We start from the raw sequence: 14,027 nt of genomic DNA, 5'->3' as shown, positions 1-14,027 counted from the left end.
TATTACAAAAAATAAACCACTGTCCACTTGGTCTGGCTGCAAAGCACATTTTCAATAAGTTTATGCTCTAACAAGCTGCATCAGTTTCATCTCAGTAGATCTGATGGTTATTGAACAGTGTTCAATGTTCTGGAGGGTGCCAGGCACATAATTGTTTTTACAACACTGTAAAATGAATCAGACTGAAATTAGTGTCACTCAGCGGAATCACTTTCCTTCCCTTTAAATTACTTAATCTGAGGGTTAATCAAAAAGAAAATGAAGTTTTGACACTGCCCTTCAGCTAAGGACAAGCACAGGTTCGGTTGTCTTCGCTCCATTTGGCTACAAAGAACTGTTTCACGATATCTGCACTTGTACATGTGGCACTACCCTGCTACTGATCGCAGAGGGGAAAGCAGGATCATGCTGTCTTTTCAGTGCTTCCCACTTCAAAATCAAATTGCCAGAAAAAGGAAGATGGTGCCATTTTTTTTTTTATTTTAACTCCTGTGAAATAAGAGCTAGCAAAGAGGAGTTACAGAAAGCTCGGAAAAGAGGATATTTCTGGAGGGAAGGTCCTTACAAGAATAGGCTAGCAGCTCCATCTGTTTTAAAGCACAGAGATGTTCTCATCCCTCCTTTACTGCTGCTTGTGCTCAGGAGCTGAGGAGGTGTGAGCAGCTAACATGGTTAAGGTATCCCCTTGTGTAAAAAATATCAAGCACCATCTCCTTGATTTCTCTTGTATAAATTTCCTCCCTGCTGAGATTAACCAAATATCCATTGCTCTGCTCACTTTGACTGGTGTATTTTAGAAGCAATTCCAGTAAATGTCTCTGCCTTGAAGGCTTTCAAGTCTTGCTGTATGTGACTATTGCCTTGTTCTGATCACTCACTGTGGCAGGTTAATTATTTTTCACTCCATCATATTTTGTGTGTGTGCAGGTTTCAGTGGCATTTACTAGTAGTATGTTTCTGAAATAATGTCTGGCTGATGAGTTATATCAATAACAGCTGGGCAAAGTAAGGTGATCATGAGCTATAATTATTATATGCAGCAATATTATCAATGAAAGACTCTGAGAAATGATCCACACTAGAGATATTTGTAGTTTGTGGTGCATAATCCCTTAGCAGCAATTTAACTATGCGAAATGAGATAAAGAGTTTGTCTACATGTGAAAATTGCATTGTTTTTTTATTCATATTGCTTTTCAGTTAATGTAGATAATATTTGTCCTCTGATAGCCTCAATTCAAGAGCCAGTGGTACAAGAAGCCTTGGCTTCCATTTCTCTGCTTCCCAAAAAAAACTGGCGGGTTGGAGGCATCACAGTCCTTTCAGGTTGAGTTCAGGGATCCCCTTCTTAGATAGATCTGGGGAGCTCTGCCAAGGCTAACCTGCTGCAGCTCAGTCCTTCTCCAGCCTACAAGTGGCCAACAGTTAACACAGTCTTAATACAGTCCTACCCAAATGGGACTTCCCAGCCTGGTACCGGAGCACCAAAGCACATGCTGTTGCAGTCCAGCCTACCCAGTGTGGATAACCTGCTGCAGGTTTGGGGCAGGGCTCAGGATATATTCCACAAGTGGAAGTATGAGTGTAGCACAAGAGGATATACCCACGCTAGCTTTACTACAGGAGTGAAAACAGAATAGCAAAGGCTTAACACAGGCCAGGACCCAAAACATTTGCATTACATCTTTCAGGGGCCTGTAATTCCAGCTACTAGCTTGTGTAGGAAGGTGCAAGACTCTGCTCGTGTGAGTGGAGGAGCTGTGCAGCTCCCAGGGCCCATTCCCTGTGCTGGGAGCATGTGATTGGGATTTAATTAGTTCCAATGCCTATGGGATAACTTCTTTCATTACAACATATATCTGAAGATTTATATTCTAGCAGAGACAGTGAGGGATGTCGCTTGGTGAGTATTCTGACACATTTCCCTTGAAACTCTTCTAGATTTCCACCCTGGAAAAGGCGTTGCGTTAGCATCTGCTTCAGTCTAAAGTCATTGGGTTATTACACCCCAAAAGTGTAGAGGTCAGGGGGAGCCAATATGGATTTTTCAGAACATCCAAGATAAAACCCCTGTACCTGCAGAAAAGATACCAACCATTATGGTCTGAAGAAAATGTATTCCCCACAAGCAGTAAGCAAGTGGGAGCTCCAGAGAAGAGAGGATTACAGTAAACCAGCCATGATAAAACAAAATTTACTCCTTAATCTCTTTTCTTAAGCAACAGTCTATAGTGTTTCTGAGGTGATAAAACATGTTTAGTAATGAACAGAAAATAGGAAGCCACTGATAGCAATGTCACACCCTGCTTTTAATGGCTGGGGCCTGGATGCAGAGATATATCATTACATTAAGTCATATGGGTGGTAACGTTACTCAAAACCACCAAGCACCAACAATCAGCATTTATTGGTCCTGGCATTCATAAAATGATCCAGCCCTGCTTGATGTCTTGTGGTACGTGACTAGTCAACAGAGCAAGTCTTCTGTAATAACAGTGGAAAGGCAACATTAATTGTGTGCCATCTGTCAAACGTGTGTTTAGGAAGTGCTCTGGCTGGTTTGGTATACAGACTACACAAACAAATAGTAAAGAAAACTGGGACCTGCCTCTCCTGGTGAATCTCAAAGGATGTGGACAAGGGTATTAAATGTTCTGGAAAATTTTGGAAATGTGAAAAAAATGACTAGCCAGAAACATTCTTCTTCAGTGTGGATATGCAAATATCCACACATCCTCTTTTTCTATAAAGAAACTGGGTCTAGATAACTTTGGAAGGACAATTTTCAAAGGGGATGAATGCAAATAGTTTTTGAAGGACTTTTTAGTGTGCCAGTGAGTAACTCAGGGGTTGTGGGGTTTTTTTTTTTTTCTCCCTACATCATGCTTTGGAAATTAGACTTATTCTCTAGCTAAACTGATCAACAGCAAGAATTTAACTAAAATCAGAAGAAAGAAAATAGTTTGAGACCATCAAAATGTTCCAAGACAAGTTCCCAGTGAGACTTGCGAGGTGTCATTGTAGGGCAGTGGAGAGCAGCTTGGATGTGGGAGCAGAGCAGTTCAGAACCACAACTCCTTTGAAAAGTTTGGCCCCAAGTGTTTCAATATCTAGACTTTAAGGATACCGTGCAAGCTAAAACATCAGAAGTCTGAAAATGATATTTTTTTCAGTGTAAATCATGGTCTGTAGATAACTCCAAACAGTGTATAAATACCTAGCAAGAAGGCACTAAGAACCGATTCTGGGTAAAAGGAATGTATCAGCTAGTGGGAACAAGGAAAAATAACCGAGGTGCAGACAGAAATAAATAATAGATAAATAAATGTCCCGTTTATCTATAGCTTCCCTAACAGCATGCACAAGTGTGGGGGGGTATTTTTTGATTGTGCTATAATCGGTTTCAATTTTTACGTCCTGATTGTTTGGTAATGGAGAAAATTGATTCTCCTTGTTGGAGGACAGGAAGCTCTAGAGATTGCCTCGGATTTAAGGCGTGAAAGGCTATAAATCGGGCTGGGAAAGATTAGTGAAAAATGCGTTATTCCATTGCCATTAAGGTTTCATTAGAACATGAATGATTCATTAGGGAAAGTTTCGAGTTTTTCCTACTAGATCCAAGGGTCAGTCCCCTGCCTTCACCTCCTGGGATCTCCAAGACCGGACCCCCCTGGTTTTCTCCAGGATAAATCTTCTGGAAAGAAGAAAAGGGAAGAAGATGAAACCGAAATGAAACGCAGGTTAAATGTGGATGTGGTCCCATCTGGGTCGTTCACAAACAAAACTCTCCTTAAACGGGCTGGCTCCAGCGGCACCTTGCAGGGGATGTCCCGGACGCCAGGGCCCCTCCAGGGAGCGCGGGCGGGGGAGGGGGCTGCCCCGGGCTCCCCCCAAGGCGCCTGGGGGCGAGGGAAGGAATTTATCCGCCTGGATCCCTGCAGAGGAAAACGCCGGGTGCCCTGCGCCTCGCCGGGGCTGCGGGGTCCTCCTGGAGGCAGCCAGGCTCCAAATCCTCCCCAAAGTCACCCCAAATCCCCCGTCCCCTTGGAGCCCAGCCCCCCTCCTGCTCGGAGGGATCTCGGTGGGATTTTGTGCCCGGGACCGACAGCCACGACCTGAGGGGAAAAAACGGTTGTTGGCTGCTGGAAACAAATCTGTTCCTTGCACTCCCCCGGCAGAAAGCGGTGAAAATAGCGAGAAAGCAATTTTCCCGTGAGACGGGGGCTCCGCTGGAGGCAGACCCTGAGCTGCCCGAGGTCTCCCCTTAGGATAAGGGGACACCTCTAGTTTTGGCTCATTTTTAATAACCCGGATAATTAACGTAAAACAAATCGGGTACCTTCACTGCAGGGAACTCGAGCCCTTTACCAGCCCAGGAGAGACAAGAGCAGATTTGGTTATTAGCGGCCGATAGCAGGTAACTGGGCGCTGCGGCCGGTGCCGGGGGCTGCGGGTCCCCCCCGCCCTCCGGGGCCGGGGCCACCCAAACGGGGCAAGGAAAAGCCCTGCCTTTCCCCGGACCGCTCAAAACGGGTAACGCCGAAACGCCAGAGAACGAGCGAGGGTAAGGCTCCCCCTCCGTTTGGGTGACAATCCGTGTAATTCAGGCACCACAGAAAGCAAGCGAAAAAAAAATGAAACAGTTCTTAATTGATTTTATACTTATTTCTCTGCTTTGCAGTGTCATCTAGGTACTTTGGTGGGTTTTGTTTTGTTTTGTTTTGTTTTGTTTCGTTTTGGCACGCATTAATAAAGAAACAAGGGAAGAAACAGAAAGAAACTTTGCCTAACGCCGCATTAACTGCGATAAAGAAAGTTCCTGTTTATTTGTGCGGTTCCTACTTTCCTGCCACACTTTGACCTCAGTAATTTGCTCTCCCCCGACATCTCCAAAGGCACATCCCTGTCTTCGCACACGCACGCTCGTTTCAAACCTCTGTGGTTCCATGTTGCCTTCACGGCATCTTTCCGTACACTCCTTTACCCATATGTGGGTATAGGCATTAAATAATTTGACGTGACATCGTTTTATTAGCAATGATTATAATAATACATACAACATAATGTATATAACTATAATAATTAATGTGTTCATATTAATACTTAATACTTCAATAATTAATGCTAATATGTTTGATACATTTATTAATACAATATATTAATAAATGCACTTTATTGCATTCTGCCGAAAAAGCAGTGTTCCAGATTTCCACTGACTGCAAAACGTTGCAGCCCACATTGCACAGTCAGAAACGCTGCACCCTGGATAGCCTCTGTGGCTTTTCCACCGCTTGACTGTTCCCAAGGAGATGCACCTGTACAGTTCCCCAGTATTTTACCTACTCTGAAGACCTTAGCCCCAAAGATTTTGCTATGAATGGCAGGAGCTTGGTCCCCGGCACTGGTGTAATTCCCACTGCAATGAACAGTGAGTGCAGAGCCTGGGGAGCTCAGTCACCCTTCTGGCTGGTCCCCAACCACCTGCACTGGCAGCTCCATGCTCTGGGGCTGGAGCAGCCATCACTCATCCTGCCATGATTTATGATCCATCCTACTGAGTTCAGAGAGGCTTTCCTGGAAGTAGGCATGAATTGCACTAGGAGTGTGTGCTAGGGCCTGGCCCTCGGTGAAGATTGCTCTATCGGTGGCTTATGCTCCCAAGAGAGAGTTCACTGGGGCAGAGCTCAGTCCAAAAGACAAAGGTCTTGTGTTTGGATTTCTGCCCTTGGAAGAAATCTCTGAATTACTGGAGAGTCCAGAAGACAAAACAATAACCCATCGAGTGCATATGGAGAGCACAGCAGCAGGAGGGCAATGCTCACCCTTGGTCTACGTGGCAGATCTGCTGTGTGGCCGCAGTGGGACACCTCACTGCAAATTGTTGAATGACTTGAGTTGCCTCCAGCAGCCAAAGGGCCAGAGCTCCAGGTTCACTGTGGGGCTGCAACAGGCTGCAGGTATGAACCCCAGTGGCCCCCACCGCCCTGCTGGGCTCCAGGAGCCTGTGAAACTGCTGGAGCAGTGGCTGGCAGCAGCCTGGGCTCTCCTCTGCAGAAAGCAGAGCGAAAAGGAAGAGATGACTGAAGTCACTGCCTACTGCAGTGTGCCTCAGCCCATAGAGCAGGTAGCCCTGGCCCCACAGCCTCGCTGGCAGCTCCACAGAGCTGTGCTGGAGTGGAGGCACCACCCAGCTTGGAGCTACACCCAGCCTGGAAACTGGAGGCAGGAGCAGCTTCAAAAACTGCAGCAAGGTTTGCCAGAGCTCTGCTGTCAGAGCCCTGCTGCTGCCTCAGCATGCAAACAAGCCTCTGGGGTAAACTTGCCTCTAGGTCTATAATGCACCAACTTCCCAGGAGAGCCCCGGAGGGGATGCATGGAAGGGGACACCCTCTCTGGGACTGTTCTTGGCAGGATGCTCCGGTTCCACCACCACACTGCTCGGAGCCAGAATACCCCATCAGCCACATGCCTGGTGCGGGGAGAGCAACTGGATACCATCAGGTTGGCCTCCCTCCACCTCCTCCCATTTACCCCATCAGAGAGGTGAGAATCTGTCCCTCACAGGCACATTTTGGGGAATAAGCCTCAAAATCTTCCTGATTCCACCAAAAATGTGGCTCAGCTCCCAGCCCCTCCATGCAAGAAGCAGCGATCAAGGTAGGCCCCTTCCCACTCTTCCCTCAAGACCCAAAGGCAGCTTCAGATAAGACCACACCAGCAACCCTGCTTGGTGGGAACAGAGGGGAAACACATCAGGATCCTGGAGGCTCCCTAAGGAGAATTAAGCTTCAGAGGCAGGACTTAAAACCATGCGCAAACTAGCTCCCCTCTCCCCCACCATGGCTGAAGTGAATTGCTTTAGCTGAGCAGGAACTTGGGGAAAAATGAATGTCTTCCTGGGGCGAGGTCCAGCACGCACGCAGAGGCCCGCGGCGCATGCAGCGATGTGCGTGCACTGCAGGGCTCAGTGCCGAGCAGGGAAAATGTGCACAGGCTGTGTGGAAAGGGACGGACGGGGTGCACAGCTACATGCACAGTGCACATATACAAGAGCATAGGAGTGGGTGTGGAGCAGCTGTGCGGAGATGCACATTTAGACATATTTAAAGAGAGAGTGTTTGAAGCACTTGGTTGTGCATGGGACGAACAAAAGCTGTGGGCATCTACCCACATTCACACGGCTGTTTCCAGGCCGAGGATGCACAACTGTCCATGCACATTTTGTCTCTGCTTCAAGGCAGGAGCATTTGCTTCATAAGTTGCTCCCAGGCCACGTCCCCCTGCTGCCCCCGAGCTTCTGCTCTGTGGGTGACCTCAGGAAGGGTTGGGAGAGACCAGGGCTGCAGGGGGTCAGGGTGGGGGGGTCCATAAGGGGCATTTTCTGAGGTAGCAGTGAGTTTGGGCGAGGGGCAAATCTGCTGGGGCTGGGGCTGGAGGAGAAGGCTGAGCTCCGACAGCTGCGTCCTTCCGGGAGCCGTGCAGCCACCCCGAGGTCTTGGAGAAGGAGAGAGAAAGACCCAAACTGGAAATTTCAGCTGTGACAATCCTCTCCTGCCCTGGAGCAAGAAACGAGCGAGTCCAAGGTGGAGCTCAGCTCTTCCGTTTTCTCAAAGGGAAACTAAAAAGCACGGGAAAAAAGCCTCCAGTCAATCCCCGAGAGGGAAGAGGAGCCCTGAGAGGTGCAGGGATGGGGCGAACCACGTTGAGCGAGAGGCCCCTCGTCGGAAACCCCGCTGAGGTCTCCCTGAACGGCCGCAAAGCCTGGACGATCCAGCAGTGCCCTGCAGTGATTGCGGCATCGGCCCCGGGAGCCCGGCCAGAATTTCAGGGCTGAGCAGGGAAAATATACAGGGATCAAAACAGAAAAGAAAAGTCAGACCATATTCTCTGTTCCCCCGCCAGCTGATTTGCTCGAAGGATCCAAAGAGAAATGCGCTATAAAATACAGACTCTGGCTTTGCAGGCATCAGGGAGAGAAATATTTGCACCTACATACCGAGGAGCTTCCGGAGATGTCTGTGGGGTGGGACAGGAGAGACCGGCAGAGAGGGAAAAAAAGGAGAAGAAAAGATGAAAATGTTTGCTTTTATTTGATTTTTCTTCCCAGAAATATTGCCAAAATCAGAAACCAAAGAGCTGGGCTCCCTTCCAGCCAGACCCAGAATCCTATTTTCCAACAATGATTATTTCCAAACGTTAAGTCTTTAAGTAGTTCCAATTTTTCCCCTTCAAACTTCTTTGGGGCTTGGGGTCTGGTTTGGTTTGTTTTTTTTTTTTTCCTTGTATTTTGTAATGACGGCTTCAAATTCAATTGCTTAGAAAATTACAGGCTGTTAAAAAGTTAGTCCAAAGCTTTTCAGATTCCAGATGGCATAATATTAAATGGATACTATCGAGAATATATCAAAAAGATAGTTGCTAACATAATTGCTAATGAACATATTTGATAATTTTAAGCTTGATCGTTGATAGGAGAGACGAGCGGGTAAAAGAAATCAATCCTTTCCTTTAAAATAAACCCGCTCCTCTCACGTTATTGAAAGTGAAATTAAATATTACACTGAATTTTCTCCGTAAAATTGTCAAAGAGCGGAAATCTTAATTTGAAATTGGAACACACATTTTGAACTATTTCACGTCAAAGTGTGGTCGAAATTTTCCTACCATGTAATAAAAGAAGATTTACTGAAGGGAATTTCTATTTTTAAAAGTTTGAGGTATGCCGCGCTTTCGGAAATCGGCAATGTCTCTGACTAAATTAGCCCAAGTGCAATTTCGGGGTGAAACCGGGTAAAAAGCAGATTCCGCATGCGATTTTGTTTCTCCTGGTGTACCGTCCGCAAGGCGAGAGAGCCGAGGCTGCTGCTGCTGGAAACTGCGGCGGAGGCACGGCAGGGTGCGAGCCAAGCCCGCCCGGAGCATTTCTCGTGAAACAGAATAAAATCTTATTTCCATTATTCAACGACGGGTGTCTGTACCCTCGTTTTACAGCGGTATCTGTGTGCGCACAGGGCGGGCTGAGCGCTTCTTCTAGTGCATCGCACTCCCTGGTTTTAGTACTTCGAATTAAAAAAAAATAAATACAAGAGAACAAAATGATACAAACTACCAGAAAAGTCTGTAGCAAGTCGGACAGGTCGCTCTGTTCGCGGATCCAGCTTCGGCCTCACATCGGGACCGCTTCTCCTGAAAATATCCAGCACGATTTGAGCTTGGGAGGCTTCACCCCCCGTTTCGCCGGGGCCGCTCGGAGCCCGCTCGGCAGCGGCCGGGGCTGGAAACGGCCGCAGCTCGCAGCAGCTCCGTGGCGAAGGGAAGCCCCCGAAGCAAACAGGCTTTCAACTTTCAACTTGGCCTTGACCTCCGGATTGAGCCCGACCTTTCTGGAAAGGAGCATCGGGAGACGCGGGGGAGCTCCGGCCCCGTCTGCAAACATTTCTCTGCCCCTCGCTGCCGCCTTGCCCGAGCCGCCGAGTTACGAGCGCGGTTTCAAAGCAAATGGGGAGAGGGCAGGAGCGGAGGAGACTCAAAAGGGCATCAAAGAAACAGGGCAGTCGTTAAACTATAGAAAGAGAAGAAAGAAGCTTTGAAATCACAAAGGTGAAGTCGAAAATGTCACAGCTTTCTTTCTTCTTCTTTTTTTTCAGAAAAATAAAATCATCATTCGGCGAGGCTCAAAAATCTTTAGCAAAAGTGGAGGACAAGAGCCGGGGAGCCGAGGCCGAGACGCAGCTTTGCGGTGGGGTTTATTCGCTTTCCTGGAGCCGAGGGAGGAGGCTGGGATGCGGGAACGGATCTCGCCGAGAGAGTCCGGGGGCAAAAGCCCCTGCAGATCTGCAGGGCTTGAAGCAGCGCTGCGGTGTTGGGGCGAGCGGCAGGCGGTTATTTCGCGGCCGAGGGGAGCGGGCTGCCGCGGCCAAGCGGGGCTTTTCCCCGCCGGGCTCGGCTCACCTTCCCGCAGGTTTCGGGGCCGGGCGAGGAGGCATTTCGGAGTCCTCCCTGCTCGCACCCGCCTGAGCTTTGCAAAAGCCTCATTTTTCAGCCCTGTTTTGTGTCGGTCTTTCTGTCCCTGGGTGTGAAATACTTTCCCCGCTCCTCTGGGAGTAAAGGGTCGGGCTTTGACCGCTGAGGAGATGGCAGAAGGGGCATTTTTATCAGGGTTTGATATTCGGAAAGCAGAAATCTCTCCGTTTCTTGGCGGTTGAACTCTAGTGTCGATCTCTTTGCACCAAAGAAAGGCGACGGGAGGAGGGCTCGGCCACTCGCACTGACTGTGAGCAAGAGCTGGGTTTGGGGATTCAGGAGGTTTCACTCGGACAAGGCCTTGGGGGGAAACCAGAGGGGAGGCAGAAACGCGGCTCTGTGTGTTTGTACCGTGTGTACAGACGATGAAAAATGCGCATATTTGAATAATTCGTTAACTCACACATTTGCACACACGCCAGTGTATTGACTCCGGACTTTCTTCGGATTGCTTTACTTCCTCATCTCCACATCCGTCTGTCTTTCCACCCGTCCGCCTGTCTCTCCATCTGTTTGGATACCTGTCTGTCCGTCCTCGCCCTGAAAGGGTCTTTCCGTATTCTTTTCCCAGCCCCTCAGTTTCCAAACTCTTTCGCTTTGGGCTGCTTCTTGGCCAGGGTTCAGTCTGAACTGCAAACCTGGGCTGGGGCACAGCTCAGCCCAGGGCAGTGCCAGGCAATAACTGTGGGCACAGGGAGGTTTTGGTGTGTTTGGTTGTGTTTTGTTTTGTTTTTCCCAGCCTTTGCGCTGTTTTCTCAGCGCCGGGGACCCTCTTCCTTCTCTTTTCTTGCTTTCAGGGCTATTCCCTGTTCCTTTCTCCAGGCATCCAGACTTTTGCAGACTGCCACGGAGCGGAGGAGCGGGAGGGCTGGTGCGGGTGTGTGTGCGGGACTCATGAGAGGGGAGAGGGGGGGACCCCTCCCTAGGCCGGGGGCGGGGGGGGTGTCTGTCCCACGGCGCTTTCGGAGGGACATCCCTGCCCCCCGGCTGCCGCCCACTCGCCCCGCCGGAGATGTCACAGGCCGAGGGGTTCCGGGGTGTCCACGGGCTGTGGAGGCGTTTTTCCGAGGGCAAAAGCCCCCCGGACCTGCGTGGGAAGGGGAAGACACACCGCAAAAGGTGGTTTTAATCTGAGCCTGGATTTTTCCGCCGGGGACTGCTCCTCTGCTCTCTTCGTGATCTTCCCTTCCCTTCCCTTCCCCTCCCATTCTCTCCTCTTCCCCCATCCCTCCCCCTATCTCTCCCCCTTTTTTCTTTTTGGCAAGACGCAGTTTAAAAGGCGCCTCTCGTGTACCCGCCTGTCACGTGCGGAAGGGGGGACTTCCTCCCCCTCCTTCTCCAATCGCAATAAAAGTATTTTCGCAATTTCTGCAGCCAGGTTTTATTGGGGCTGGAGTTTTGGTTGTTGGTTTTTTTTTTCTTTTTTTCCCCCTCCTTCTCCGTCCTTTTCCCCCCGAGCGGCAGCCAATGAGGCAGGGCCCGGCCGTTGCGTCAGGGCAGCCCGGCGGGGAAAGGCAGCTCTCTGCAGCTCGCAGCCTTTTAAAAAGATCCGGGGACCCCCCTCGGGCAGTGGCTCCGCTCCCCATGCCCCGGCCCCCGCGCCGCCCCGCATGCAGCCGCCGGAGCACCGCGGCCCCGCGGGCCTCGACGGGCTCCTGGCAGCCGGCGGCTTCGCCGGCAGCCAGGGCCAGGGCCGGGGCCTGCCGCCCCCGCCGGCCCTAGGCGGCCCCTCGCCCCCCCCCGGGCTCAACCCCGGCTACCCGGCCGAGGAGCCGGCCAAGCCGTGCCTCCCCGGCCCCGCCGCGCCGCCGGGCCCCGCCGCGCCGCCGGGCCCCGCCGCCTCCGCGCCGCTGCCCTACGGATACTTCGGCAGCGGCTACTACTCGTGCCGCGTGGCCCGCAGCGCCCTCAAGGCCGGGCCCCCCCCGGGCGGCTTCCCCGCCGACAAGTACCTGGACCCCCCCGGCGGCAGCGAGGACTTCCAGAGCCGCCCCGCCGAGCTCGCCTTCTACCCCGGCTACGGGGCCCCGTACCAGCCCGTGGCCAGTTACCTGGACGTTTCCGTGGTTCAGACCTTAGGAGCCCCGGGGGAAGCCCGGCATGAGACTCTTTTGCCCGTGGACAGTTATCACCAGCCGTGGGCTTTGACCAGCGGCTGGAACAGCCAGATGTGCTGCCCCAAAGAGCAGAGCCAGGCTGGGTATTTCCTGAAATCTGCCTTTGCAGGTAACGTCCGCAGCCGCCCCCTTCCCGGGGTACGCAGGGGCCGGGAGAGGGGAGGGATGAGCAGGGGGCTGTGCCGTGCAGGTGAGATTTGCAGCCGTGGCCGCCCTAAGGAGGAAAGAGGTTAAAATGATATGATGGGAAATTGCTATTGCCGTGCGGGAAATCTTTCTTGCAAATTAGCACCAAAGGCAGCCGGTAAGCAGGTTTCAAAGAGTTTTTGGGACCGACACTGCCCTTTGCAACCCCTCGCACGGAGGCAGGCGCTAACGCTGGTTGGTCTCGCACGGGAGCTGCAGCTGTGGGCAGAGAGAAATCGGATTTGGGCTGGTTTAATGCGGGGGGGGGGATGCGACACGACCCCAGCCAGGTAGCACCGCAAATAGGAGCAGCCTCTGAGGCAGCAGTGCGGGCTGCCCGGAGCCGCTCAGGGCAGCGGGCGCCGGGCTTTGCCCCCCCCCCCCCGCCGGCTCGGCCGTGCCCCCGGCGTTACGCTTGGAGTGTGGACGCGTTTTAGCATTGCTCCGACTTAACAGTGCGCGCTGCAAAACGAAACCGCGCCGCGAGGACACGGATGTTAGCGCGCATCTGCTTCATGTAGGTACCTTGCTATTAACTCTATCTCTCTCCGGGGAAAAAAAAATCAGGGAGAAAAAATAAAATTAAATATCTTTAGGGAAGAGAGGCGACAGGGAGGTGGGTTCCCCCGCTGGAAGAAGGGGAAAGAAATGAGATGGCAGGGAAAAGGGCTGCTCTTTGAAGAGGAAAGCAGACGGGCGAGCTCAGGGGCAGGAGGGAGCCGGGGTGCAAGTGGGATCGGGGAGGGAGACGCTTCTCCGGGCCCCGTAACCCCAGACCTCGGGCCCCTGCGGACCCCCTCGAACCCTCCCGGCCCCCCCCCGGCCCCGGCCTCGCTCAGCCCCGTCTCTCCCTGCGCCCAGACGCCGCCGCGCAGCTCCCCCCCGACGGCTGCTCCTTCCGCCGGGGCCGCAAGAAGAGGGTCCCTTACAGCAAGGGGCAGCTGAAGGAGCTGGAGAAGGAGTACGCCAGCAGCAAATTCATCACCAGGGACAAGAGGAGGAAGATCTCCGCCGCCACCAACCTCACGGAGAGGCAGATCACCATCTGGTTTCAGAACAGGAGGGTGAAGGAGAAGAAAGTCGTCGCCAAAATCAAAAGCAGCAGCACCCCGTGAGGAGGGGGCGGCCCTCACCGCCGCCCCAGGGCCCCGCTGCCGGGCCCGGCCCCGGGAGCAGCTCCGGGCCGGGCCCGCCCCGTCGGGCCGCCGCGCTCCGCTCCGTTTCTTCCGACGGTTCAACCCATCCGCAAACGCCGGCGGTTTAGGAAGACGCAATATTGCCCCGTCTGCACGTAGAGGACCATGTACAGTTTATTCTCATCCTATAACGCCACTAAAGACGTCGTATTCCCTCCATCTTCTATCTCTCTCTCTTTTTCTTTTTTTTGAGCGCTTTAAAAAAATCTGCCTAATTGAGTTAATTAACCCCAAAGACGTAACTCACCCCGGCTTTTCCCTGGCACCCCCCAGCTCGCCTGCGTGCGGCATGCTGTGCGAGCCAGACCGCTCGGGCACGGAGCGCTGGGGAATTTTACACGGGAAATGGTCTTTAGGAATGAAAAGCCTTACGCATCGCAGGAAAAAAATCTCCTTAATTCTAGCTGTAATATCAAAATGCGTGTGTAAGGGAGGCTAAATGCAGCCCAGGTGTGTTGTATGGAAACACACGCAAACTGTTTACATAAACGTGTGCTTTTGCGCT

The 14,027-nt window shown here is 51.8% G+C and overlaps 1 protein-coding gene across 1 annotated transcript; it reads left to right on the top strand.

Annotated features, from left to right (window-relative positions):
- Nucleotides 1-11,633: 11,633 nt before the first annotated feature.
- On the top strand, nt 11,634-13,441 carry HOXB13 (homeobox B13). The gene is made up of 2 exons (XM_067311789.1): nt 11,634-12,249; nt 13,188-13,441. Exons 1-2 carry the CDS (start codon nt 11,634-11,636, stop codon nt 13,439-13,441), a joined length of 870 nt encoding a protein of 289 aa, XP_067167890.1.
- The last annotated feature ends 586 nt before the right edge of the window (nt 13,442-14,027 follow it).

The sequence above is a fragment of the Apteryx mantelli genome, chromosome 28, assembly GCF_036417845.1.
Source record: "Apteryx mantelli isolate bAptMan1 chromosome 28, bAptMan1.hap1, whole genome shotgun sequence".
Lineage (NCBI taxonomy): Eukaryota > Metazoa > Chordata > Aves > Apterygiformes > Apterygidae > Apteryx > Apteryx mantelli.
Note: the sequence above shows the minus strand (reverse complement) of the source record. Positions and strands in the feature narration are given on the sequence as shown.

Coding starts and splice junctions, on each gene's coding strand:
- HOXB13 (XM_067311789.1), top strand. CDS start 11,634: ATGCAGCCGCCGGAGCACCGCGGCCCCGCGGGCCTCGACGGGCTCCTG. Junction 12,250..13,187: donor CCTGAAATCTGCCTTTGCAG/GTAACGTCCGCA, acceptor CCCTGCGCCCAG/ACGCCGCCGCGCAGCTCCCC.